This window comes from Delphinus delphis, chromosome 12 (genome assembly GCF_949987515.2).
Source record: "Delphinus delphis chromosome 12, mDelDel1.2, whole genome shotgun sequence".
NCBI classification, from domain to species: Eukaryota; Metazoa; Chordata; class Mammalia; order Artiodactyla; family Delphinidae; genus Delphinus; species Delphinus delphis.
Window position 1 is genome coordinate 8,857,085 of NC_082694.2, and position 27,912 is coordinate 8,884,996.

A 27,912-nucleotide genomic window follows, 5' to 3' on the forward strand; every position below is an offset into this window, starting at 1 on the left:
CAATTAGGTCTCAAGTTTTCTTTGAGGGAAGCTTTTATTTTATTTGTTTAATGGAAAAAGGGACAATCAGAAATTTCTTCTTATGCCTTTCAAAATATATATTTTTGTGGCATTTGTCCATTTTCCCTAAATTTTAAAACGTTTTTAGAATAATGTTGTATACAATATTCTATCAACATTTTACTGTCCACAGAATCAGTAGTGATTTGCTCTTTTTCTAGTCTGTTATTAGTCTTTTCAAAGGACCAATTTCCCTATTGTTTGTCTTATTAGTTCATTAACTTCTGTTCTTTATTATTTCCTTTCTTCTATTTTCTTTAAATTTATTTTCTATTTTTTAATTTCTTAAGGTGGATGCTTACATTTATTACTTTTAAGTCTTTTTTCTCATATAAACATTTAAGGCCATATAGTCTCAAAATACTTCTTTTAATGTAAGCTATAAGTTTTGGTATGTACTTCTTTCTTTATAAAATATTTTCTAATTTCCATTATGACTTTTTATTTGATCCATTGGTTATTTATAAGTGTGATTTTAAATATCCAAAAAACATAATGAATTTTCCCTTTGTGATTGATTTCTTGCTTAATTACATTGTTTTGTTAACATACTGTTAGATTTAAAATTTCTGAAATTTGTTGTTCTCTATTTTATGGTCAGTTTTTGGTAGTGATCTGTGTATACTTGAGAAATTATAAATTCCGAAATAGTTGGTGCATTGTTTTTGTATTTGTCCCTTTGTAATCAGATTTGTAATCATGTTATTCAGATGTCCTATATTTGTACTAAATCTTGTGTCTCATTTACAGGAATTTCACTGAAAGAGTTGCCTGAACTTCTGGCTCCAATGTCTCACTTCTTGTTTTCTCTTGAACCTACTATAATCTGCCTTTCTCCCTCACCATCCTATCAAAACTTCTTTTCAAGGTAATATTTACTTTCATGTTGCTCAATGCAGTGGTCAGTTATCAGTCTTCATTTTATTTGACCTATTGGCAACATTTGACAAAGTTGATCACTTACGTTCTCTTTCTCTGCTCCTTTAAACACATGTTCATTTGGCTTCTGAGATACCATGCTCATTTGATTTTCTTTTTATCTCTTGGGTTGTCCTATTCAGTCTTTCCTGATAGTTCTTCCTCATCTCCTTACCTCCAAATGTTGGAAGTGTCCCTGAGTTCAGTCCTTAGACTGCTTCTTTTTTCTATCTATACTGATCCCTAGGTGATCTCATTCACTCTCATGTATTTACTCTTGACTCTCAAATGTATATCTGTAGGCTGGACTTCTCTGTTGAACTGTAAACTTGAGTGTCCAACCACCTTCTTGTCATCTTCACTAGGATGTCTAATAGGCCTCTCAAAATTAACATTTCCAAACTTGAGTTTCTCCACCCTTCCCCTCTGACACACACAAACCCAAACCCGCTCTTTCAGTCTTCTCATCTCAGTCAATGGAAACTCCATTCATACGGAAACCTTGAAGTGATCCATGATTTCTCTTTCATATACCCATATACAATCCAGTTGATTTTGTCTTCAAAATGTATCCAAAAGCTGAGTGTTTCTCACTACCTCTTTTGCAACCTTACTGTACTGAAGGATATTTTTGCTAGGTAGAGAATTCTACAGTTTGGGAATTATTTTTATTTTAACACTTTGATGATATCCTACTGTCTTCTGACTTAAATTATTTCTGCTGAGAAGTCAGCTGTCCGTTTATTTTAATAGGTCAATGTCTTTATAACGCACTCACATTTATCATAGATTTCATATATATGTGTACAAAAGGCAAAGAATTATAATGAACCTATGCATAGTTAAAATACCATTGTCTCTGTTTTCCATTTTGTCAGTTCATGAGAAAAATTTTAAGTTTATCCCACATGTGAACTCCACTCGTTAGAAGTTAAGTCCTGAGCACAGTTCAGCACATGCTTAGGTTTCTATAACTCTAAACTGAGGTTCCATAGTGTTCAGGTTGAACCAGCCAGAAAGAAATGTATCTATTGCTGTTTATGTTTCATTGCTAGTGGAAAAAAAAAAAAATCTCCAGGTTTCAAAACCAATACTTATTTTCTGTGTTTCTATACTGCTTACATGAACTTTTCTTTCTAAACAGGTATATTTTAGTAGTAGAAGTTCTTCTGTTTGGATTTTGATGTCAGATAAATCAACACTTCTAAAAAGCTGGAGTGTTGTCAGAATATTTCCTAGAAGCATATCATTTTGAAAAAAAGGTCTCTATGTCTGCATTTGTACATCAAACATCTCTAGGCCCAAGGAGTTAGAATATCCCATGGAGTTGAATGATCGATAGAGTTATCTGTTACTAAAAAGTTAGTTTGGGTCTCCGTGTCCAGTGATTCTAAAACTGGTTTGGTTTGAATTTGGATATTTGAAGCTAAAAATATTTCAATATTAAAATCTACTCTAGATGACATGATATCCTAGAAAATCCAAAAGAATCAACAAAAAAATCTGGAACTAATAAACATTTATAACAAGGTTGCAGGATACAAGGTTAATATACAAAGTCAGTTGCTTCACTATTTATTAGCAATGAAGAAGTGGAATTTGAAATTAAAACACATTTATATGAGCACCCCCTCCAAAAGAAATACTTAAGTTAAATCTAATAAACTTTGTGTAAAATTTATATGAGGAAAACTACAAAACTGGTGAATGAAATCAAAGAAGAACTAAATAACTGAAGAGATACTCCATATTCATGGAAAGGAAAACTCAATATTGTCAAGATGTCAGCTCTTCCCAGCTTGGTCTACAGATTCAGTGCAATTCTGATCAAAATTGCAGCAAATTATTTTCTGTATATTAACAAATGGATTCTACAGTTTATATGGAGAGGTAAAGAATTAAAAGATACTGAAGAAACACAATTGGAGTACTGACACTACCTGACTTAGGACTTACTATAAGACTACAGTAATCAAGACAGTGTGGTATTGGCAAAAGAACAGACAAACCAATGGAACAGAATAGAGAGCCCAGAAATAGATCCAGATAAATATAGTCACGTGATCTTTGATAAAGGCGACGGCAATACAATAAAGCAAAGACAGTCTTTTCAACAAATGGTACTGGAAAAACTGGACATCCACGTGCAAAAAAACCAAAACACAACAACAACAACAACAACAAAAAACCCCGAAACAAACAAAACCCCACCCATACACAAAGAAACAAAGAATCTAGACAGAGTCATTACACCTTTCATATTAACGCAAAATGAATCATAGGCCTAAATGTAAAATGCAAAACTATGAAACCTCTGGAAGGTAACATAGGAGAAAACGTAGATGACCTTGGGTATGGTGATTACTTTTTAGATACAGCCCTTAAGCACAATCCATGAAATAAATAATTGATAAACTGTACTTCATTAAAATTAAAGACTTCTACTCCACACAACACAATGTCAAGTAGGTGAGAAGACAAGCCAGAGACTGGAAGAAAGTATTTGCAAAAGACACCTCTGGGGCTTCCCTGGTGGCACAGTGGTTGAGAGTCCGCCTGCCGATGCAGGGGACACGAGTTCGTGCCCCGGTCTGGGAAGATCCCATGTGCCGCAGAGCGGCTGGTCCCGTGAGCCATGGCCACTGAGCCTGCGCATCTGGAGCCTGTGCTCTGCAACAGGAGAGGCCACAACAGTGAGAGGCCTGTGTACCTCAAAAAAAAAAAAAAAAAAAAGACATCTCTGATAAAAACTGCTATCCACAACTCAATTTTAAAAAGACAACTCAATTTAAAAATGGTCAGAAGAATTGAATAGACATTTTTCCAAAGAAGACATACAGATGGCTAACAGGCACATGAAAAGATGCTCAACATCACTAATCATCAGAGAAATGCAAATTAAAACCACAATGAGATATCAGCTCATACCTGTCAGAATGGTCATCATCCAAAAGACCACAAATAACAAATGTTGGGGAGGATGTGGAGAAAAGGGAACCCTCATGCACTGGAAACAGAAATTGATGCAGCCACTATGGAAAACAGTATAGAGGTTTCTCAAAAAACTATTAATAAAAAGGGAACTACCATATGACCCAGCAATTTCACTCCTGGGTATTTATCTGAAGAAAATGAAAATAATAATTTGAAAAGATACATACAGGGGCTTCCCTGGTGGTGCAGTGGTTAACAATCCGCCTGCCAATGCAGGGAACATGGGTTCGAGCCCTGGTCTGGGAAGATCCCACGTGCCATGGAGCAACGAAGCCCGTGTGCCACATCTACTGAGCCTGTGCTCTAGAGCCCGCGTAACCCAAATACTGAAGCCCACGCACCTAGAGCCCGTGCTCCGCAACAAGAGAAGCCACCGCAATGAGAAGCCCTCACACTGCAACAAAGAGTAGCCCCCGCTCATCGCAACTAAAGAAAGACCACATGCAGCAATGAGGACCCAACACAGCCATAAATAAATAAATAAAATTAAAAAGATAAAAAGAATGACTATAAATCAAAAAAAAAAAAAGATACATGCAGCCCAGTGTTCCTAGAATCATTATTTACAGTTGCCAAGATAGGGAGAAAACCTGTGTCCATCAACAGGTGAATAGATAAAGAAGATGTGGTATATACATGTCTGTGTGTATATGTATGTATGGGAATATATACATATATATATTCATGAATATGAATATACAATATAAGAAATTTTGCCATTTTGCCCTTTGTAACAACATGGATAGACGTGGAGGGTATTATGCTAAGTGAAATAAATCAGACTATAAATGGCATAAACCTTTAAAAATTGTGAATCACTATGTTACACACATGAAACTTATATAATATTGTACATCAACTGTACCTTAATAATAGATAGATAGGTTTTCCAAAACATACAGAGAACTTTTAAAAAACTCAACAATAAGAAATAACCCACTTAAAAAATGGGCCAAAGGCCTTTACAGACATCTCACCAAAGAAGTCATACAGAAGGAAAATAAGCATATAAAAGGATGTTCCACATCATATGTCATCTGGAAATTCAAATTAAAAACAACAACGAGATACCAATACATATCTATTAGAATGGCCAAAATCGGAAACACAATAAATGCTGGTGAGGATGTGGGTCAACAGGAATTCTTATTCATTGCTGGTGGGAATTCAAAATGGTACAGTCACTCTGTAAGGCTGTTTGGCAGTTTCATACAAAACTAAACATACTCTTATCATATAAACCAGCAATCATGCTTGTTGGTATATTTTTTTAACATCTTTATTGGGGTACAATTGCTTTACGATGGTGTGTTAGTTTCTGCTTTATAACAAAGTGAATCATACATATACATATGTTCCCATATCTCTTCCCTCTTGTGTCTCCCTCCCTCCCACCCTCCCTATCCCACCCCTCCAGGCGGTCACAAAGCACCGGGCTGATGTCCCTGTACCATGCGGCTGCTTCCCACTAGCTATCTACCTTGCATTTGTTAGTGTGTATATGTCCATGACTCTCTCTTCCCCTGTCACAGCTCACCCTTCCCCCTCCCCATATCCTCAAGTCCGTTCTCCAGTAGGTCTGTGTCTTTATTCCTGTTTTACCCCTAGGTTCTTCATGACATTTTTTTCCCTTAAATTCCATATATATGTGTTAGCATATGGTATTTGTCTTTCTCTTTCTGACTTACTTCACTCTGTATGACAGACTCTAGGTCCATCCACCTCATTACAAATAGCTCAATTTCGTTTCTTTTTATGGCTGAGTAATATTCCATTGTATATATGTGCCACATCTTCTTTATCCATTCAACCGATGATGGGCACTTAGGTTGTTTCCATCTCCGGGCTATTGTAAATAGAGCTGCAATGAACATTTTGGTACATGACTCTTTATGAATTTTGGTTTTCTCAGGGTATATGCTCAGTAGTGGGATTGCTGGGTCATATGGTAGTTCTATTTGTAGTTTTTTAAGGAACCTCCATACTGTTCTCCATAGTGGCTGAACCAATTCACATTCCCACCAGCAGTGCCAGAGTGTTCCCTTTTCTCCACACCCTCTCCAGCATTTATTGTTTCTAGATTTTTTGATGATGGCCATTCTGACTGGTGTGAGATGATATCTCATTGTAGTTTTGATTTGCATCTCTAATGATTAATGATGTTGAGCATTCTTTCATGTGTTTGTTGGCAGTCTGTATATCTTCTTTGGAGAAATGTCTATATAGGTCTTCTGCTCATTTTTGGATTGGATTGTTTGTTTTTTTGTTATTGAGCTGCATGAGCTGCTTGTAAATTTTGGAGATTAATCCTTTGTCAGTTGCTTCGTTTGCAAATATTTTCCCCCATTCTGAGGGTTGTCTTTTGGTCTTGTTTATGGTTTCCTTTGCTGTGCAAAAGCTTTGAAGTTTCATTAGGTCCCATTTGTTTATTTTTGTTTTTATTTCCATTACTCTAGGAGGTGGGTCAGAAAGGATCTTGCTGTGATTTATGTCATAGAGTGTTCTGCCTATGTTTTCCTCTAAGAGTTTGATAGTTTCTGGCCTTATATTTAGGTCTTTAATCCATTTTAAGCTTATTTTTGTGTATGGTGTTATGGAGTGATCTAATCTCATACTTTTACATGTATCTGTCCAGTTTTCCCAGCACCACTTATTGAAGAGGCTGTCCTTTCTCCACTGTACATTCCTGCCACCTTTATCAAAGATAAGGTGTCCATATGTGCGTGGGTTTATCTCTGGTCTTTCTATCCTGTTCCATTGATCTATCTTTCTGCTTTTGTGCCAGTACCATACTGTCTTGATTACTGTAGCTTTGTAGTATAGTCTGAAGTCAGGGAGCCTGATTCCTCCAGCTCCGTTTTTCGTTCTCAAGATTGCTTTGGCTATTCGGGGTCTTTTGTGAAATTTTTTGTTCTAGTTCTGTGAAAAATGCCAGTGGTAATTTGATAGGGATTGCATTGAATCTATAGATTGCTTTGGGTAGTAGAGTCATTTTCACAATGTTGATTCTTCCAGTCCAAGAACATGGTATATCTCTCCATCTATTTGTATCATCTCTAATTTCTTTCATCAGTGTCTTATAATTTTCTGCATACAGGTCTTTTGTCTCCTTAGGTAGGTTTATTCCTAGATATTTTATTCTTTTTGTTGCAATGGTAAATGGGAGTGTTTTCTTGATTTCAATTTCAGATTTTTCATCATTAGTATATAGGAATGCCAGAGATTTCTGTGCATTAATTTTGTATCCTGCTACTTTACCAAATTCATTGATTAGCTCTAGTAGTTTTCTGGTAGCATCTTTAGGATTCTCTATGTATAGTATCATGTCATCTGCAAACAGTGACAGCTTTACTTCTTTTCCGATTTGGATTCCTTTTATTTCCTTTTCTTCTCTGATTGCTGTGGCTAAAACTTCCAAAACTATGTTGAATAACAGTGATGAGAGTGGGCAACCTTGTCTTGTTCCTGATATTAGTGGAAATGCTTTCAGTTTTTCACCATTGAGGACAGTGTTGGCTGTGGGCTTGTCATATATGGCCTTTATTATGTTGAGGAAAGTTCCCGCTATGCCTACTTCTGCAGGGTTTTTATCATAAATGGGTGTTGAATTTTGTCAAAAGCTTTCTCTGCATCTATTGAGATGATCATATGGTTTTTCTCCTTCAATTTGTTAATATGGTTTATCACATTGATAGATTTGCGTATATTGAAGAATCCTTGCATTCCTGGAATAAACCCCACTTGATCATGGTGTATGATCCTTTTAATGTGCTGTTGGATTCTGTTTGCTAGTATTTTGTTGAGGATTTTTGCATCTATGTTCATCAGTGATATTGGCCTGTAGTTTTCTTTCTTTGTGACATCCTTGTCTGGTTTTGATATCAAGGTGATGGTGGCCTCGTAGAAGGAATTTGGGAGTGTTCCTCCCTCTGCTATATTTTGGAAGAGTTTGAGAAGGATAGGTGTTAGCTCTTCTCTAAATGTTTGATAGAATTTGCCTGTGAAGCCATCTGGTCCTGGGCTTTTGTTTGTTGGAAGATTTTTAATCACAGTTTCAATTTCAGTGCTTGTGATTGGTCTGTTCATATTTTCTATTTCTTCCTGATTCAGAGTTGGCAGGTTGTGCATTTCTAAGAATTTGTCCATTTCTTCCAGATTGTCCATTTTATTGGCATAGAATTGCTTGTAGTAATCTCTCATGATCTTTTTTATTTCTGCAGTGTCAGTTGTTACTTCTCCTTTTTCATTTCTGATTCTATTGATTTGAGTCTTCTCCCTTTTTTTCTTGATGAGTCTGCCTAGTGGTTTATCTATTTTGTTTATCTTCTCAAAGAACCAGCTTTTACTTTTATTGATCTTTGCTACTGTTTCCTTCATTTCTTTTTCATTTATTTCTGATCTGATTTTAATGATTTCTTTCCTTCTGCTAGCTTTGGGGTTTTTTTGTTCTTCTTTCTCTAATTGCTTGAAGTGCAAGGTTAGGTTGTTTATTCGAGATGTTTTCTGCTTCTTAAGATGGGCTTGTATTGCTATAAACTTCCCCCTTAGAACTGCTTTTGCTGCATCCCATAGGTTTTGGGTCGTTGTGTCTCCATTGTCATTTGTTTCTATGTATTTTTTTATTTCCTCTTTGATTTCTTCAGTGATCACTTCATTATTAAGTAGTGTATTGTTTAGCCTCCGTGTGTTTGTATTTTTTACAGATCTTTTCCTGTAATTTATATCTAGTCTCATGGCGTTGTGGTCGGAAAAGATACTTGATACAATTTCAATTTTCTTAAATGCTTGTTGGTATTTATCCAAAGGAGTTGAAAATGTATGTCCACACAAAAACCTACATGCAGTGTTTATAGCAGCTTTAGCCATAATTGTCCAAATTTGGAAACAACCAAAGTCTATTCTAGGACTCTGAGCTGGAGATGACAACTGTATGTCAGATCCCATATTAATGTCATACTGAGAACCCTCACTATCTGATTTCTGGCCAGACAAATCACCTGATAACACATTTTCCAAAATTGCTTTAAAAATCTATGATTTGGTTCTGATTCTGTCATTTTGTGAAGGAAGCATTCTGTGCAGTGAGGTTTATAATAAGTGCAGATTTCTCATCTTGAATTTTAAGTCTTAGAATCATTCTGAGATAACAAAGCATGAATTTCAGCCTCTGCTAATCAAACTGTTGCTTGTAATATTATTTGTTAAAATGCTGAGTGGAAACTATAAAAAACTGTCACCATACATTACAGCTTGGTTTATCAGTGCTGTCGTCTGTAGAGTTTTCTATTTCACTGGTTTGAGTTTCTCTGGAGAGTCTACTTGATTATAACCAACTATGTGTAAAAGCATTATTTTGAGTGTCTCTGAATGAGTGTCTCCCTTAGAAATGGACAGAAGTGTATGCATCTGAGCTCTAATGGAGAGTGCAACTTGAGAACTAAATGGTAATTTGTTTTGAGAATAAGACCATACAGAGAAATCAGGGGAATCGCACCCCATGGCAGATCCCTGATTTTTAACACCTCCTCCTAAGGCTGCACAGAGGGTTGGTTTTAAGCCCCAAAATAGGCATTTGATAAAAACCATGTTAGATAGCTTAACCAAAGCCCCTTTGGGCTTCGGTAAAAGCAACTCCTAAACATATCTTGAACAACTTTTCTGAGTGCCTGTTTTCTCATATTGGAATTAGAAGAGTCTGCAAAAGAAGCTACCAGCTTTATTTCTAAAGTTTCTATTTCTTGAATGTCTGTTTTCGGTGTGGGTTTATTGGTCAGTGATTTAAAGGTCTAATCTGAGAACTTCGGATTATGAATGTAGTTTTCCATTTTTCCTTTTTCTTATTAGGTATATTCTTGTGTTGTGCAGGGGTCTTATGGCTATTTGGGAAGATATGTGGCTGCAGTGCAGTTTAACAGGATAAGGACGGCCACAGTGTAAACCGAAGGTTTTGCCACATCCTCCGCTTGTCTTTTCTGGACTCATTCATTATCATATGCATTGATATACTTATTATTGCAATATATTTATGGCTCTTATATTAGCATCCATTTTTTAAAGAATTTTTTAATGGAGTTGATTTACAGTATTGTGTTAGTTTCAGGTGTACAGCACAGTGAATCAGTTATATACATATACATATATATATTCCTTTTCAGATTCTTTTCCCTCATAGGTTATTACAAAATATTGAGTATAATACCCTGTGCTCTACAGTATGTCCTTGTTGGTTATCTATTTTATACATAGTAGTGTGTATATGTTAATCCCAACCTCCTAATTTATCCTTTCTCCCACCCCTCTTTCCCCTTTGGTAACCATAAGTTTGTTTTCTATGTCTGTGAATCTCTTTCTGTTTTGTAAATAAGTTCATTTGATCATTTTTTTTAGATTCCACATACAAGCGACATCATATATTTGTCTTTGTCTGGCTTACTTCACTTAATATGCTGATCTCTAGGTCCATCTATGTTGCTGCAAATGGCATTATTTCATTCTTTTTTATGGCTGAGTAATGTTCCATTGTATATATGTACCACATCTTCTTTATCCATTCATCTGTCGATGGACAATTAGGTTGCTTCCATGTCTTGGCTATTGTAAAGAGTGTGCCAGTGATCATTGGGGTACATGTATCTTTTCACAGTATGGTTTTCTCCAGATATATGTCCAGGAGTAGGATTTCAGTATCATACTGTAGCTCTATTTTTAGTTTTTTAAGGAACCTCCATTCTGTTCTCCATAGGGGCTATACCAATTTACATTCCCACCAACAGTGTAGGAGGGTTCCTCTTTCTCCACACCCTCTCCAGCATTAATTATTTGTAGACTTTTTGATGATGGCCATTATGACTGGTGTGAGGTGATACCTCATTGTAGTTTTGATTTGCATTTCTTTAATAATTAGCGATGTTGAGCATCTTTTAATGTTCCTGTTGGACATCTGTATGTCTTTGGAGAAGTGTCTATTTAGATCTTCTTACCATTTTTTGATTGTGTTGTTTATTTTTTTGATATTGAGCAGTATGATTAACATGCATTTTAAAAGTGTTTTACAAGAAGAAAGCTAAGAAAATAATCCGTCAGGGCCTTTGAAGGGATTCTTCTTGGACTACAGTAGAATTTAACTATATTTTAAAATATTTTATTACTGTTGATTTACTATGCATTGGTGCTTTTTTTCCTAGATGCATACTGAATGAGGGTTATCAGGTAGGATCTTGTAACAGTCAAGTATAGTGCACAGAATGTTGGTCTCCGTTGTCAAGGGCAGCTCTCCACCAAAAGCCAGATAAGTACCACTGTAAATCCTTGCTGCCCTGATCCTATAGCCCAAGGACACAGTGGTGGTTCCCCTGATAGCTTCCAGGGCAGCCAAACTGTTTTCCAAAATTGTTTTACCATTTTATATTCCCACCAGCCGTGCATGAGAGTGCAGTTGCGTTATATCCTGATCAACATTTGATATCATCTGTCTTTTTACTTTAGTTATACTAGTGGGTGTGTAGTATCTGACTGTAGTTTTAATTTGCTTTTCCCTAATGATCAGTGATATTGATTATCTGTTCATTTACTTATTTGCCATTCATATATCTTCTTTAGTGAAATATCTGTTCAAGTATTTGCCCATTTTTATTGGTTTGTTTATCTCTTTATCATTAACTTATAAAAGTCCTTTATAGGGTCTAGATACAAATTTTTTGTCAGATACATGTTTTGCAAATATCTTGCCCCAGTATAGAGCTTGCCTTTTTATTTTGTTATCAGTGTCTTTTGATGAGCAAAGACTTTAAATTTTGATGAAGCACAATTGAAATTATTTTTCATTTATATCATGCTTTTTGTGTTCTATTTAAGAAATCTTTGCCAAACCTAAGGTCACTAAAAATTTTTGCTGTGTTTGCTTCTAGCAGTTTTATAGTTCTACCTCTTACATAAATGTAAGGTCTGTAATCCTTTTTGAATTAATTTTTGTGTAAAGTATGAGATAAAAGTAGAGGTAGTTTTTTTGTTTGTTTTTTGTATATGGGTATCCATTAGTTATTTGTTAAGATTATCCATTCATCCACTGAATTGCCTTGGCATCTTAGTGAAAAAATTGGTTGACCACATATGTGAGTCTGTTTCGGGACTCTATTCCATCAATCTAATTCTCCATCTTTATGCTAGTATCACTCTGTCTTGATAATTGAAGCTGCATAATTAGTCTTGAAATCAAGTACTGTTAAGTCCTTCAACTTAGTTCATTTTCAAAATTGTTTTGGCTATCCTAGATCCTTCACATTTTCATATAAATTTTAGGATCATCTTGTCAACATATACAAATTATTATTGGGATTTTGCTTAGAATTATGTGGAATCTACAGATCAGTTTTGGAAAATTAACTATGAACAATATTGAGCCTTTTGATCCATAAACAGAAAATCTCTCTCTATTTATTTAGATCTTTTAAAATTTCTCTCAACAGTGTTTTATATTTTTTCATTGTACAAATCTTGTACACCCTTTGTCATATTTATACCTAAGTATTTCACATTCTTTATGCTATTATAAATGCTTTTTAAATTTCAGTTTCCTATTGTTTTTTTGCTATTACAAGCAGACCTTGGAAATATTGCATCTTCTGTTCCAGACCACTGCAATAAAGCAAATATCACAATAAAGCAAGTCACATAAATTGTTTGGCTTCTTAGTACATGTAAAAGTTATGTTTACACTATACTGTAGTCTCTGAAGTGTGCAGTACCATTATGTCTAAAAAACAATGTACACACCTCAATTTAAAAAGACTTTATTGGACTTCCCTGGTGGCACAGTGTTTAAGAACCCGCCTACCAATGCAGGGGACATGGGTTCAAGCCCTGGTCCAGGAAGATCCCACATGCCATGGAGCACCTAAGCCCATGCGCCACAACTACTGAGCCCGTGTGCTGCAACTACTGAAGCCCGTGTGCCTAGAGCCTGTGCTCTGCAACAAGAGAAGCCACTGCAATGAGAAGCCCGTGCATTGCAACAAAGAGTAGCCCCCACTCACCGCAACTAGAGAAAGCCCGCACACGGCAATGAAGACCCAACGCAGCCATAAATAAATAAAATAAAAAGACTTTATTGCTAAAAAATGCTAACTATCATTTGAGCCTTTAGCAAGTCAATCTTTTTGCTGGTGGAGGGTTTGAAATATTTTGAAAATTACCAAGATGTGACACAGAGACATGAAGTGAGCAAACGCTGTTAGAAAAATGGTGTTAGTAGATTTGTATGATGCAGGGTTGCCACAAACCTTCAATTTGTAAAAAAAAAAAAAAGCAATATCTGCAAAGTGCAGTAAAGCAAAATGCAATAAAATGAGGTATTCCCGTGTAAGAAACAAAATTGATTTTTGTGTACTGCTCTTGTATGTTGCAATCTTGCTAAAACTCACTTGTTAAGATAGTTTTTTTTGGTAGATTCAGTAGGATTTTCTACATAGATTATCATGTTGTCTGTGAATAGAGAGTTTTGCTTCTTCTTTTCCAATCTGAATGCCTGTTTCTTTTTCTTGCCTTATTTCTCTGGCTAGAACCTCTAGTATAATGTTGAATAGAAGGATGAGAACAGTCATCCTTGTTTTATTCTTAATCTTAGTGGGAAAGCATTCAACCATTCACCATTGTGATGTTTGCTGTAGACTCTTTGTAGGTGCCTATTATCAGATTGAAAAAGTTCTATTCCTAATTTGCTGAGAGTTCATATGAAGAGTGGATATTGAGTTTTGTCAGATGTCTATTTTGCATCTATTAATGTGGTCATATGGCTTTTTTCTCTTTTTTTTAGGGTGTTAATATGGTGAATAACATTAAATAATTTTAGATTGTAAACCAACCTTGCATTCCTGAGTTAACTCCACTTGGACATGATGTATTATAGTTTTTCTATATCCTTGGATTTGATTTACTAAAATTGGTTAAAACTTCTTATGTGTATGTTTGTGATTTTTCTCAAAAGCATTATATTGATAGTTTTAGCTTTTATATTATGTCTTTTGTATGTGGTGTGATGTAGGGGTTAAGATTCATTTTTTTCCCCACATGGCAATTCAGTTGTTCCAATACCAATTGTTTCTTTTCCCCATTATATTGCTTTTTGTTGAGAATTAATTGACTGAATAAATGTGAGCCTATTTCTGGGCTCTCTATTATGGTTTCTATAGTAAGTCTTAAAGTCAGGTTTGGTAAGTCTTCTAACTTTTCATCTCACGTTTTCAATTTTTTTTTTTTTTTTTTTTTTTTTTTTTTTTGCGGTACACGGGCCTCTCACTGTTGTGGCCTCTCCTGTTGCAGAGCATAGGCTCCGGACGTGCAGGCTCAGCGGCCATGGCTCACGGGTCCAGCCGCTCAGCGGCATGTGGGATCTTCCCGGACCGGGGCACGAACCTGTGTCCCCTGCATCAGCAGGTGGACTCTCAACCACTGCGCCACCAGGGGAGCCCTCATGTTTTCAATTTATTTGTCCTTTTATACTTCATTCTGAGAAATATCCTCAATTGGTCTTTCAGTTTGCTAACTCATTGATCAGCTATATTCATTCTGCTATTTACACCATCTGTTTTTTTTTTCTTTTAATTTCATCTATTACATTTCTCATACTTGTCACATCTGTTTTTCCCCTTGGTTCTTTTTTCATATTGCTGATATCTTTCTCTTTCTTTTAATATGTTTATTAGTCTAATTAAAAATTTTTGATCTGTTTCTTCTAATATATCTGCTGTTGCTGGATTCTGTAATCAGTATATTTTGTTTCTTTTGAAATGACTTGTCTTTTCAAATGTCTTGTCATTTTGGTCTGTGAGCACATTTTTCCATCGAGATATAAGTTATTATGTCATACAGTCCTTTGGGGGGAACAGCCTCATTGAGTTCACACTATGGGTGATGGAAGAGTCCTAAGATGGGAGAGACACCATAAAATTGCAATAACATTTTGTCTTACATAACATCTGCTTTGTCAGTTTTTCACCTTTTGCTCCCCTGGGTGAAGCAACAGTAGGAGGCACTCCTTAACAACCTTGGCTGCATATTGAAATCAAATAAGGAACTTTAAAAAAAATAGTGATTCCTAATTCCCACCCTGAGATTTTGTTTGTTTGTTTGTTTTGCGGTGTGTGGGCTTCTCACTGTTGTGGCCTCTCCCGTTATGGAGCACAGGCTCTGGATGCGCAGGCTCAGCGGCCATGGCTCATGGGCCCAGCCACTCCGCGGCATGTGGGATCTTCCTAGATCGGGGCATGAACCCGTGTTCCCTGCATCGGCAGGTGGACTCTCAACCACTGTGACACCAGGGAAGTCCCCCCACCCTGAGATTTTTATTTATTTTAGTTGTGCAGATTGGATTTGAGAATTTGTTTTACTTCTTAAATTTAAAATAATTTAGGGTGAAAGGAAGTTGCAAAAATACAGAGAGATTCCTTCACCCAATTTCTCCCAGCTATTACATTTTATATAACTATAGTACAATATCAGAAGCAGAAATTGTCACTAGTTCAATGTGTATGTATAGTTTTATGTATTTTTATCATTGTATTCCATGGTATGGATGTACCACAGTTTAACCATTCATCTATTGAGGGACATTTTGATTGTTTCTAGTGTTTAGCTAACACAAATAAGGTAGACCTTATGTATTTAATGTAATTATTATATGTTAGGGCTCAAGTCTCCTGTTTTATTTGTTTTTTTGTTTGTTTCTTCCCTTTGTTTTTCTTATCTCTGTTTTCTTTTTCCCACCTTTCTGTGGGTTACTTGAACATTTTTAAGAATTTCATTTGGATCTATCTTTAATACTTTTGAGTATCTCTATGTAGATGTTTTCATTGGTTGCTCTAGATATTACATTATACACACAGCCTACGGGTGTCACATTTTATCAGTTTAAATGTAGAAATCTTGTGTCCCTTTAAATACTTTTACCCTCCTCCATTTATAATTGTCTTAATAGATACAGCTTTTTTTTTGGCTCTACCCATGATTTACATTCCCTCAAAGCTGCTGTTTATGTTTTTCATTGATGTTTCTTTAGTTTAAGATTTCATGTATTATATGAGCCATTGTTTCTTTGAATATTACGTTTATTCTCTTGTGGAATTTTTATTAGGTGAATACTGGACCTTCTCATTCTATTCTTTATGTCTCTTAAACTTTATTTTGTATTTTTTCTATCTTTTTTTTCTGTGCTCTATTATAGGTAATTTCCTCTGATCTGGCTTTTATTTTTTCTTTCTATCTTACTAATTGTCTCTTTAGCTGTGTCTATTTTGTTCTTAAACTTGTCATTTGATGTTGTCCTTTTAAAAGTTTTATTTCAGTGACTTCAGTTTAATTTCCTGAAGTTCTCTTTGGTTCTTTTAAAAATCTGCTGGTTCTTTTTTCTTTTCATTGTGTATTCTATTACTTATGTTATGTCTTAGTATTTAAAACTTTTTAAATTGCTATTTAATAATGCTATAATCTGAAGTTCTTTGGGATTTAATTTAGTTTGTGTGTATTTTGACTCCCACTAAGTTTGGGTTGTTTCTTAATGTGTTTTTGAGATTGAATTGTGAGCTCATTTTCAACAGACCTTTGTCTGAGGTTTAGTTTGTGCCTGAGTTGAGGACATGTCCCTCCAGAGAACTTTTATTTCCACTGAGTGTTCTAGATTATATGACCATCCTGGAACCAGATTTTATTTTGATTTCTTATCTTGAGGTTGAGAATTCCCAATGAAGACTTTTAGTTATTTTTGTTACCCTGGCCCTAGCAATGTTTGGCAAGCTGATTTCTTCTAGTCCTCTCCAGTAATAGTGTAGCCCTTAGTGGCCTTATGGTAGAGGATCTTAATTCTTTTTGTTTTTTCTTTTTTGGCCATGCCACATGGCCTGTGGGATCTTAATTCCCCAACCAGGGATCAAACCTGGGCCCTCAGCAGTGAGAACACAGAGTCTTAATCACTGGACCACCAGGGAATTCCCGGACCTTAGTTCTAATACTTGTGTTGCAGCCATCTCTGTGGCCTCATCTTCTGTTTCTGAGTTAAAAGGCAAGACTCTAGGCCACAGAGACAGGCAAACCCCAACTTTATCTAACATAACATCAGTTCATTGTCTTATTGCTCTGATTTGGCTCCAGGGGACTTCCCTTACAAATCCTTCTAAGTTTTGCTATACATTTAAAAGGATGCTTCTTACATCATATTTAGTATGTGTAAGTGTTTTGTGGTGAGAGGACTTTCAGATTATCTAGCTTCCATATTTCCAGAAATTATAGTCTGTTTACTTATTAATATTTGTTTATTGACTGTGAACTCCATGAGACCAGGGCCACTGCCCACCTAGTTCACCATAGCTTCCTCAACACCTAGTGCCTGGTACATACTAGCCACTTAATAAATGTTTGTGGACTCAGTGAAATGCTATTCATTACAGATTTATTTGTAATAGTGAAAACCTGAAATGAACCTAAATGTCTAATATTAGGGGAGTACTTAAGTAAATGGTTACTGCTCATATAAGGTTTTTCAGCCAAAAAATGATAATTTGGAGGGCTGAATAATAAGACTAAAAAATATTAAAGATTAAGTGTAGGTGGAAAAAAATCAGGATTCAGTTTTGAATTTAGAATATGGTAACTTTAAAATACGTGTAGCCAAAAAAATACAAACTAATGAACACCAAAATGCTAATAGTTGCTTATGTTGGAGTGGCGGATTGAGTATCCCTTTTTATCCTTTATATTTCAAACCTCCTATAATGTGTTTTTATAATGAAAATACTAAGAAGAAAAAAATGTACATTAGTATTCTTAAAAGTTTTTAGATTTAAATACACTAAAAAGTTGATAAAACAAAATTTCAGAATTAGTTTCATTATTAAAATGTTTACAGACTTTTATATGAAAACACAGAAAAAGATCTTTCTGATACTCAACGATACCTTGCTAAGAAAAAATATGAGCTACAGCTTACTCAGGAGAAAATTATGTGCTTGGATGAAAAAATTGGTGAGTTGTTTTTTTTTTCCCTGATGTTACATTTTTTTTAAAGTCTGGTTTAAAAAAAGTTTTCTTCTCTTCAGTTATAACATAGATAAACTTAGAAATATGCCCTTAAAGTTTTTTAGTCAGAAATCATGGGAAAATATATTTTTCTTTGATAATAAAAATTTTTACTTAAATTTAGGACCATAAATACTTAGACATGGCTTCATATTTTTCAATGAAGAAATAGCTAAACAAAGCAGCAATACTTTGTAAATTTATGATGATCAATTTTGAATTTATAAGTTTTTGTATTATATGTCATGCCCATAGCTGTTGTAATGAAATACATTACATATATACTATCTTTGGTGGAAAGTGTACATATATTTGGCTATATCTATGGTATCACTTGAGTTTATAAAGATTATTTTTATAAAGTCTCCTATTATTGTTTCTTACCAGTGATCTTTATGAAAATATGGTTATAACTTTAAAGTAAAATTTTGGTCAAGATTATAAAAGAGCCCATTTTAAAACAATAAATATTTTTAAGATTTACTATTATGCAGTTCAAAAATATCTGACATAAGCAATTAGGTGGGTGGAGGTGCTTTTTATTGAGACAGGAAGTATTAAAAGAAAATATAAAAGGGGAAGATTGAAGAACTCATTTCTGGATATTTTAAGTTCAAGTAAAAAGGTAGGGTAAGCAGGTAAATAGATAAGTTTGTATCTCAGATGAGAAATCTAAGCTAAAGATATACATTTGGGACACATCAGCATATAAATGGTATTTTAAAACCATGAAATCACCTAGGGGAAATATAGAGAATGAGGAGAAGAGGATCCAGGACTGAGTAAGAAGAAGCCAAAGACATAGGAAGAAAACCCAGAAGTGAGTGTCATTTTGGGAAGCAAGAGAGCAACATGTTTTAAAAAGGAGGATATGATCAATTGTCAGGTACTTTCAAGAAGCAAAATAAGATGAGAATGAAAAAACATTGATTGGATTGGCACATTGGAGGTTTTGGTAGCACTGACCCCCCTAAAAAGTTTGAATTACAGTGTTAGATGTGGAAGATGGGGTAGGTTGACGAATGATTGGGAAGTGAGGAGGTAGAGACAGGAGAGAATAGAAGTCTTAAGAAGTTTGGCTATTAAGAGTAGTAGAAAAATGGGGTGGCAGCTTAAGTGGGATGTGGGGTTGAGGATTTTTTTAAGCTAGGATATACTAGTTGTTTTAGAGTTTATTTTATGCCAATGGGAATGAACTCAGATAACAGAACACCCAAAACATGTGGTTTGCCTGGAAAAGGGATGTGATGTATTATATAAATCACCCTCTTGGCATATGGGATTACATCTCTTAGTGGTGCACTGGGTGGCCCTTGGTGGGCATTTACTTAGAGGTCTAGTCACACAGAGCTTCCTTGGTAGAGCTCTAGACCAGTGGTTCTCAAACTTCAGTCTTTACCTGGAGAGCTAAACCTCATTGAGCTGGGCTCCTCGAAGTAGGATACGGCCAGGGCTTTTGTATCCTTACCAATTTCCTCAAGTGGTTCTCAAACTTTATTGTGCATTAGAATCACTTGGGAGGGATGCTTGTTAAAACATAAATTGGTCTGCCCACTCAGAATTTCTAATTCAGTAGGACTAGGATGGGACCTAAGAATTTGTATTTCTCACAAGTTCCCAGGTGCTGCCAATGGTGCTGGTTGAGAAACCACAATTTAGAAACCACTATTCCACACCATCTTTCAGTCCTTCAACAGTGACATTGGCTTGCCAGCGTTCTTACAAATCAAATCAGACTTCCTGGGATGATTTTTTTTCTAGGAATTTTTATAACACTACTTTAGAAAAACCAAAATACTAGAAGATATTTGACTCTGAAGATGACTTAACTGGATATTTTATTAAGATCTGTTAGTTACCAGCTTACATCCAACAGTGATTCTAAGCTAGAGGGAGGTGAAATTAGAGGGGGGAAAATTGATAGTCCACGTGCTACATCCACACACCCTCCCTACCCCACCACACATCCTACTTTGAGAACTTGTTATAAAGAACTTTCCTTTGCTGTTCTTTTTTCTAAAAATATACTTTATTGAAGTATAGTTGATTTCCAATGTTGTGTTAATTTCTGCTGTACAGCAAAGTGATTCAGTTATACATATATATCTACATTCTTTATCATATTCTTTTCCGTTATTTTTTTTGAATTTATTTTTTTATACAGCAGATTCTTATTGGTTATCTATTTTATACATATTAGTGTATATATGTCAATCCCAATCTCCCAATTCATCCCACCACCTCCCCCCACACCTCTTTCCCTCGTTGGTGTCCATATGTTTGTTCTTTACATCTGTGTCTCTATTTCTTCCTTGCAAACCGGTTCATCTGTACCATTTTCCTAGATTCCACATATATCCTTTGCTGTTCTAATTCAAATATATTAATTGTGCTTTTACATTTATATCATTTAGAATTTCATGATTAACCTTCATTTTTAATCACTAACAACAAAAGCCATTATTTATTTGGGATACAGTACTTTATATTTAGTCATTGAATATAATACAGGATAATTTTCTTTGAAACGTATTTCACTCTGCTTGAACTGGAAAAAAATTTATCTTGATTAAAACAATGCCTTTATGATTACACATTTAGATAATTTTACAAGACAAAGTATTGCCCAGCGAGAAGAAATCAGCATTCTCGGTGCAACCCTCAATGATCTGGCTAAAGAAAAGGAATGCCTGCAAGCATGTTTGGATAAAAAATCTGAGAATATTGCATCCCTTGGAGAGAGTTTGGCAATGAAAGTATGTTCTGACAACCGTGGTTTAAAAGAAATGTTTGAACTTGAATCTGAATAAAATAATAGGATTTTCTCAATTTTTTCCTAGAGAGCTAAAACTTTAAAATCTGATTTTGAAATATTTCAAGATAGTCTTAGGAAATATGTGTTCAAATTCACTAGCTAATATTTTGAAATAGATTTTTCTTTCATCACTTTATGATCAACATTCACTAACAATAACTAATTCAAATATCAAAATGTAAAGCATAATAAAAAAAAGCAGTAAGACTGATTTCTTTTTAAAAGCACACCAGAACTTACGTTTTCAGGTAGCCACCTTGGGAGGCAATATGTGTATTTCATTAAAACCACCTTTGTAGTTGTATTCAGAACTGGGGCACGTTGTTACATCATCCTTAGCCTTGAGAGTGGATCACATGGAACTGGTGAATAAAGTTAGATGATAAGCTTCATCCCACATTTCTGTTGTTCAAACAACAACAACAACAACAAAAAGGTGTTCTCAAAAAGGCAGGGATATATTGACCCCCTTTTCTAGCTCATAAGCTGATTCTGAAGGCAATTCCTAAACTGTTTTCCACAAATGTTTTAAGCAAAGGCAGCATCTCTGGCATAAGGTCTTTCCCCTCTCTAAGGGAACTAATTCATTCATTTATCCAGCCATCCATCCATTCAACAAACATTTATTGACATGTACCAGGAATTATGTTAGAAACTGAGGTTGAGTGGGCATACCTTCCAAAGGCCTATGGTGTAATTCAGAGAAAGATAAAGAAAGAGGCTGTTATGATAGAATGTGCTAAGTACCATAATGACGTATGCACAATGTATGAGTGAAGTTTGTCAGAAACATACCTGATTCAGCCTGGGGGTTGGATTAGGGGAGGGAGAAGATCTAGGAAGCCTTCCACACGGTGATGGTGCCTACACTGCCCTGAAAGATGACTAGGAATTAGCCAAGGAAAGATTTAGAGAAAGGGGACAGTGAGAGAAAGAGTGATCCAGACAGGCAGAGCGCTTTTTAGAGAAAGGGTGATCCAAACAAGTAGAGCAGATTATATGAAAGCCCAGTGGCTCTCATAAGAGAATTTCATGAGATTTCTTGATAGTTTAATATGTCCAGAGAATAGAGTGCAAAGGGGAGTATGGGGGGAATGAAGGGGGCGGCGGTGGTAAAAGATGAGGTGGGATAGATAAGCAACAAATCAGAACTACACATGATACTGAGTTTAGTTTCCATCATCATGGACATAGAGGAACATTGAAATAATGAAAATGAAATGTTACAATTAGCTCATTAAAACATTATCCTAGCCCTTGTTAATCTACATAAAAGGTGGACTGTAGGGAAATGAGAGTAGTGACAAGGACACTAGTTAGGAGTAAAATGATAAGAACTGTATTAGGAGAGTGGCAGTATCCATGAGAGAAATAGACAACTCTAGGAAGTAAGACTGACAAGATGCGCTTTCTGACTTCAGAACCAAATGAATAGTTCCTATGTGTGAAGTAGGAAACACAGGACACAGAACAAGCTTAGAGAGGAAGATTATTGACATGCCTTTGGGACATGTAGTGAAATATTCATAGGCTCTTGGATTTTAAGGTTTGGAGAGAAAATTGAAGTTAATAGATTTGGGAATCATGAGCACAATTGAAGTTATCAAAATACATGAGGTAGTAAATTTTGGCTTTTAACTTGTTGAAAAGTCTGACTCATTATAGTTAATACCTTTTAATTTTTTTGAAATTTTATGGTATTTTGGGGGGTGGGATTTTGTTTCTCATTATATTCAAACCACTTTTTGAATAGTTAAACATGATTTGCTTTAGAAACAAATTACTCAATTCTTTCTGAATATCTGTTCCTTCTGTTATATCTTGTATTTCACATTTCTTCCATTCTACTAACTGTACCAATATTATCTTTTCCTTCACAAAGAATATTGAGTTGCAAGTCTATTTCAAAATTAAGAGTTTTGTATAGGATTATGAATGTAAACACATCCATGCTATGAAAGGAAAATAACTTTTTAAAGCAGTGTTAGACATTCAAAAGAGGAAATGTTCTCTAGAGTGATATTTCAGAGCTGAATTTATAATGCCTTTCAGTGAAAAGCAGTAGTTTTATAGTTTAATCTGGAGATTACAGAAATAAATTACTATGGAAAAGTCTATATTATAGTGAATAAGGTGAATTTTTACTGGTAATCATAGTTTTAAAAGATGTTCTACTACCTGCTACCAATTAAAGTTAGAAAATTCAATAGCCAGTTCACCGATTTTTGAATCATAAAAGCCAGAATTATTTGTGTAAAATTTTAGTTTGTTTCTTTTTTCTGAGTAGATTTATGACCATCCTGTCCAGGTTGAATTTTTAACAATTAACTTGAATCTATGTCACTGGTTGGACAGACGTATTGAGATTGTACAAGGAATATCAAATTGATAATGATGGCATAAATTTCAACAATTTAAGAAACAGTACTATTTGGGTCATATTAAGAGAAAAATAGGCTAAGAGGATATATTATTGGATACTATACAGTAATTTTGTTGCCCTGGATACTTTACAGTGTTCTTAGAGAGTCTTTCAAGATGAATTTCTATTGATAAAGGAAAGTCCTTTTTAGGCTTATAAGCCATGTTTAAATTTTAACCAAGGAACTTCTGTCAGAAACACTAGAAGTTCAATGAGCTTTTCAGAATTTATTTAGAGGTGTATTAAGTTATATTTCGAAAGCATGTGTAAATATTCCATTTTAAGTGGTATTGTCTCTTTGAGTTTTTCTTCCATTGGCTTGTGCTTCTTAAAGGGATTTAACAGTTTTGCTAATAGATATTTTAACCATACTTCAATACCTATTACTGCCAGATGTGGAATCTGTACCATTCTACCAGAAAGCAGAATGGGAAACCAGAGATAAAAATACCCTAGAGAGGAGCACGTGAATAAAGGAAGATCACGTACACACACACACACACACACACACACACACACACACACACACACACACACACACCTGTCTCTCTGATGAAAAAAACAGCACTAGTTGGGAAATACAGATTTAGTTTTTCATCTTGCTACTTGGTTACTAAGGATTTGAAAATTTAAAGGGCAAAGTGAAATCTAGGTATTTAGTGAAAGAATAATTTTCCTTTTTTAGGACTAATGTTAGTGCTAAGAACCTATGTAAAGTATCTGTAACTAGTTCAGGATCAGCGAGTTTTTAAAGGAGGAGGTGTGGGAATGGTATTGATGGCCTTAAGATATTCCCCCTCATTTCAGTCTTGATTGACTCCATTAATTCTACTTCCTCACCATACCCTTGAAAAGGAAGAATAGCAATTTATTTTTTTATACCTTTGCTCTAGGCCTAATGCTTACCTCCTTGTTAACTCACACCTAAAATTAGTCATATACTTTTATAAGTAATTCCATTGGAACAGCTTTTTGAAGATGATGTTGATGACATATATATATTATACTTGGTCAAAGTTATTATTCTTAATAACTAAATTCAGTTTTACATGATTCACTTTCCTGGGTTTTATAGCATGAAGAAGTGAGGAAGTACATCAGTCCTATTCCCAGTATAGAACACTACAATGCCAACCATTGGTTTTCTTCCAAAAACAGGGTGCTTAAGGGGTTCTTGTGTTGCTGGATAACTGCACAAAACATCTTTTAACAGTATTTGATATAATGATATCATATCAATATACTTAAGTATAGTCTTTGCTTAAATGAGCATAATCTATTGTTTTTATCCAGTACGTATACTCACACTGATATATTAGGCTTTAGTTTTAAAGTGTAGCAAAGAAAAATAGAATATAAATGTTTAAAACCAAATGGAAATCCAAAAGGGAGGGGAAATTCTTTTAGTTTATTCAGTTTTAACAGAAATAACAGTTTAAGATAATTTTTTATTTAATACTTATATTACTTTTCAAGGAAAAGACCATTTCAGGCATGAAGAATATCATTGCTGAGATGGAACAGGCATCAAGGTAAGTCACTTATTCAACAAAAATGTGAGCACTTATTGGGGGCAAAGTACTATGTTAGGTATTGTACAAAGATAGTAAGAAACAAGGAGCTTAATGTTATATGTAAGATGATAACTCTCTAATGTTGAAAGGAGGCCTAAGTCTGTTTAGGGAAGTAAAGGGAGGATACTCTGTTTGCCAAGGAAAGCAAAGAGAAGGCATTCAAGGTAGAAAGAATAACAAAGCCACAAAGAACCACAGATCATGTTCAAGAGCCTCTTGAATGACAAGTAAGTGAGTGTGTTGGAACCCAAAGTGTAAGGGGAGAAATGAAGGAGAAGAGGCTAGGTAGGCAGGCAGAGGCCTGTGTTACAGACAAATGAGTCTGTGGGCAATGAGAAATCATTAAAGAATTTTGAGATTTTTATGCCGGAAAGATGAGCTAGGCTGCAGAGGTGATGATAAATTGGGGTTGGGAGTTTGGAGGACAGGAGTGTGGTGTTTGTAAAGGAGAAAATCTAGGAAAATGCCAGGTTTCTGTCTGGGGATGAATACTGGACATGATGAACCTACGTGAGAAAAGATTTTTCTTTGAAGAGCTTTTGAGATGTCCTTATAAGTATGTCTAGTTAGCAGTTAAATATAAGGGTCTAGAGTGTGAGGGCGAGGCTGAGGCTGGGGTGATCATTTCAGAGTCATCTGGGTGTAGACAGGGTTGGGAGCCACGGATATGAATAGGAATTGTCTGAGCGAAGGGGTAGCGTGAGAAGAATCAGGAGGCTAAGGGTTAAGCTCTGAGAACCATTCATTTTTAAGAGGGCAGGAGAAGAGGAGCCTGCAGAGGAGACTAAGCCATAGCAGCTAGAGGTAGGATGAAGTCTTTCTTATACTTGAATGTCAGAAGTTTTGAAATGCTTAACAAATCATTGACTACTGTGTATATTTGGCATCCTTGTTTATAGTGAAATGTTGGCAACACAGAGGAACTGCAGTGCACTATCTCTGCAGTGTTTCTTCCTACACATTTAAATGTATTTAAAACTTCTTCAAATGTTTTCATGCTAACTGTCTATCTTCTGTCTTGTGAAAATTTGTTATTCTTTTCTGGTAAAATGTCTCTTCTTATGTACTATTTGATTTGTGGAATAGACAGTCTACTGAAGCCCTAATTATGTGTGAACAAGACATTTCCAGAATGCGTCGGCAATTGGATGAAACAAATGATGAGCTGTCTCAAATTGCCAAGGAAAGGGATATCTTGGCTCATGAGAATGACAGTCTCCAAGAACAGTTTTCTAAAGCTAAACAAGAAAACCAGGTATACTTGTTCCTACAATCTTTTTCTCTGAGAAAAATAGGTATTTCTTCTGAGACATAACCCTCATTTCATTTTGTAGAAAAGCTCAGGCTTTGGAACTAGCCATTTTTTACCTTTATTACACAGAATATGCCACATAATTTCTAAATGAAATTTTCAGACATATAGTTTAAATATCAGAGAAAAGAGGGAACGGGGATATAATAGATTTGCATTAAACCTTAGGAAGTACTTCCTTAGTGAAGGATAAATATTTGAATAAACCAACAAATGAAGATAACCTTCCGAAATTTTTAAGAAAAGCATAGATTTATTTGATGGACTGTTACTCCGTTTGAATATGAGTATACAGACCATGATACATCATTTGGTCCTCTTTAGCACTGTGATTCTTTTTAGGAAAATTTCTCTTTTAATTACTTGCTCTCTAAGCCAGTACAGTTCAGCTTTATCCAGAGCTCTCATTACCAATATCACTTTTAATTTTAACATTAAAAAATTCTACTTGGGGCTTCCCTGGTGGCGCAGTGGTTGAGAGTCCGCCTGCCGATGCAGGGGACACAGGATCGTGCCCTGGTCCGGGAAGATCCCACGTGCCGCTGAGCGGCTGGGCCCGTGAGCCATGGCCGCTGAGCCTGCGCGGCCAGAGCCTGTGCTCCGCAAGGGGAGAGGCCACAACGGTGAAAGGCCCGCGTACCACAAAAAAAAAAAAGAAAAAAGAAAAAAAAATTCTTCTTGGAAATTTTCTTCCCCCTTTAAAATTTTTGGTCCAAATAATTTCCCTTGCTTTGCTATCACTCTCAATGTGTTCAGTTTGCATCATAAAAGTCTGTATTTTTTTAACTGTTAAATATTTTAATTTACATAATCAGATATAAAGATGCAAAACTTGATTAATTATTAAAAAGTTGCCTGAGGTGTTAAAGTACTTTGTTCAAAAATTAATGAATAATGGGATCCTGGAACAGAAAAAGGACATTATGTAAAAATGGAAGAAATCTGAATAAAATATGGACTTTAGTCAATAATGTATCAATATTGGTTCATGAATTGTGACAAATTTACCATACTAATATAAGATGTTAATAATAGAGGAAGCTAAGTGTAGGGTATATGGGCACTCTCTATACTATTTTAATAACTCTTCTATAAGTCTAAAACTATTTTAAAAGAAAGTTTATTTTTTAAAAGTTAATAGCAATAAAAACAAGAGATGTGAATTTATAGGATCTACTTTGTGTGCTCTATTTATAGCTAAAGCAAATAGGCTAAAGGTAAATATAACTTATATTTATGAAAATTAGATTAAAAACTCTCATATTTACCACCCAGAGTTACCCACTGTTAATGTATTTTTTACTGATTTTCAATGTACTTAAAAAATTTTTATACTATCTTTTACATGAACTTTTTAATGTAGCTGGGATAAAACCACATAGCACTTTATATCATGTTTTGTTCTACATGAGAAGACAATAGAGTGGAGTGTTTAAGACCCACATGAGTTCAAGTCCCCTGCCTGGCTGTGTGATCCTATCATTTAACTTCTCTCAGTTTATCAACTGTAAAAATGGAGAGTAGATGAGAATATGCCTGGCAAGAATGTAGTGTCTCGCATAATCACTAGATAAATATTTTTTAACTGTTATTAGCTTACTGTAACATCATAGTTGTTTGTTACACCTTCATAAACATCTTTTATAATCAGAAGAAGAAAATTAGTATCATAACAATATACAAATGTTCAAGAATAGTTTTTTCCTTTGTTTGGGTCAGAGGGCCCAAGAGTAGAAGATGGATCCCTCTGTGG

At 35.1% G+C, this 27,912-nt stretch overlaps 1 protein-coding gene across 1 annotated transcript in view; it reads left to right on the plus strand.

Moving 5' to 3' along the window:
* Positions 1 to 27,912, plus strand: part of TSGA10 (testis specific 10) — a 105,777-nt gene that overhangs the window by 44,256 nt on the left and 33,609 nt on the right. Inside the window, exons 10-13 of the mRNA XM_060027301.1 lie at positions 17,867 to 17,982; positions 20,638 to 20,792; positions 24,750 to 24,805; positions 25,934 to 26,102. Of these exons, the coding sequence (XP_059883284.1) occupies positions 17,867 to 17,982; positions 20,638 to 20,792; positions 24,750 to 24,805; positions 25,934 to 26,102 (496 nt within the window). The remainder of the gene's footprint in view (positions 1 to 17,866; positions 17,983 to 20,637; positions 20,793 to 24,749; positions 24,806 to 25,933; positions 26,103 to 27,912) is intronic.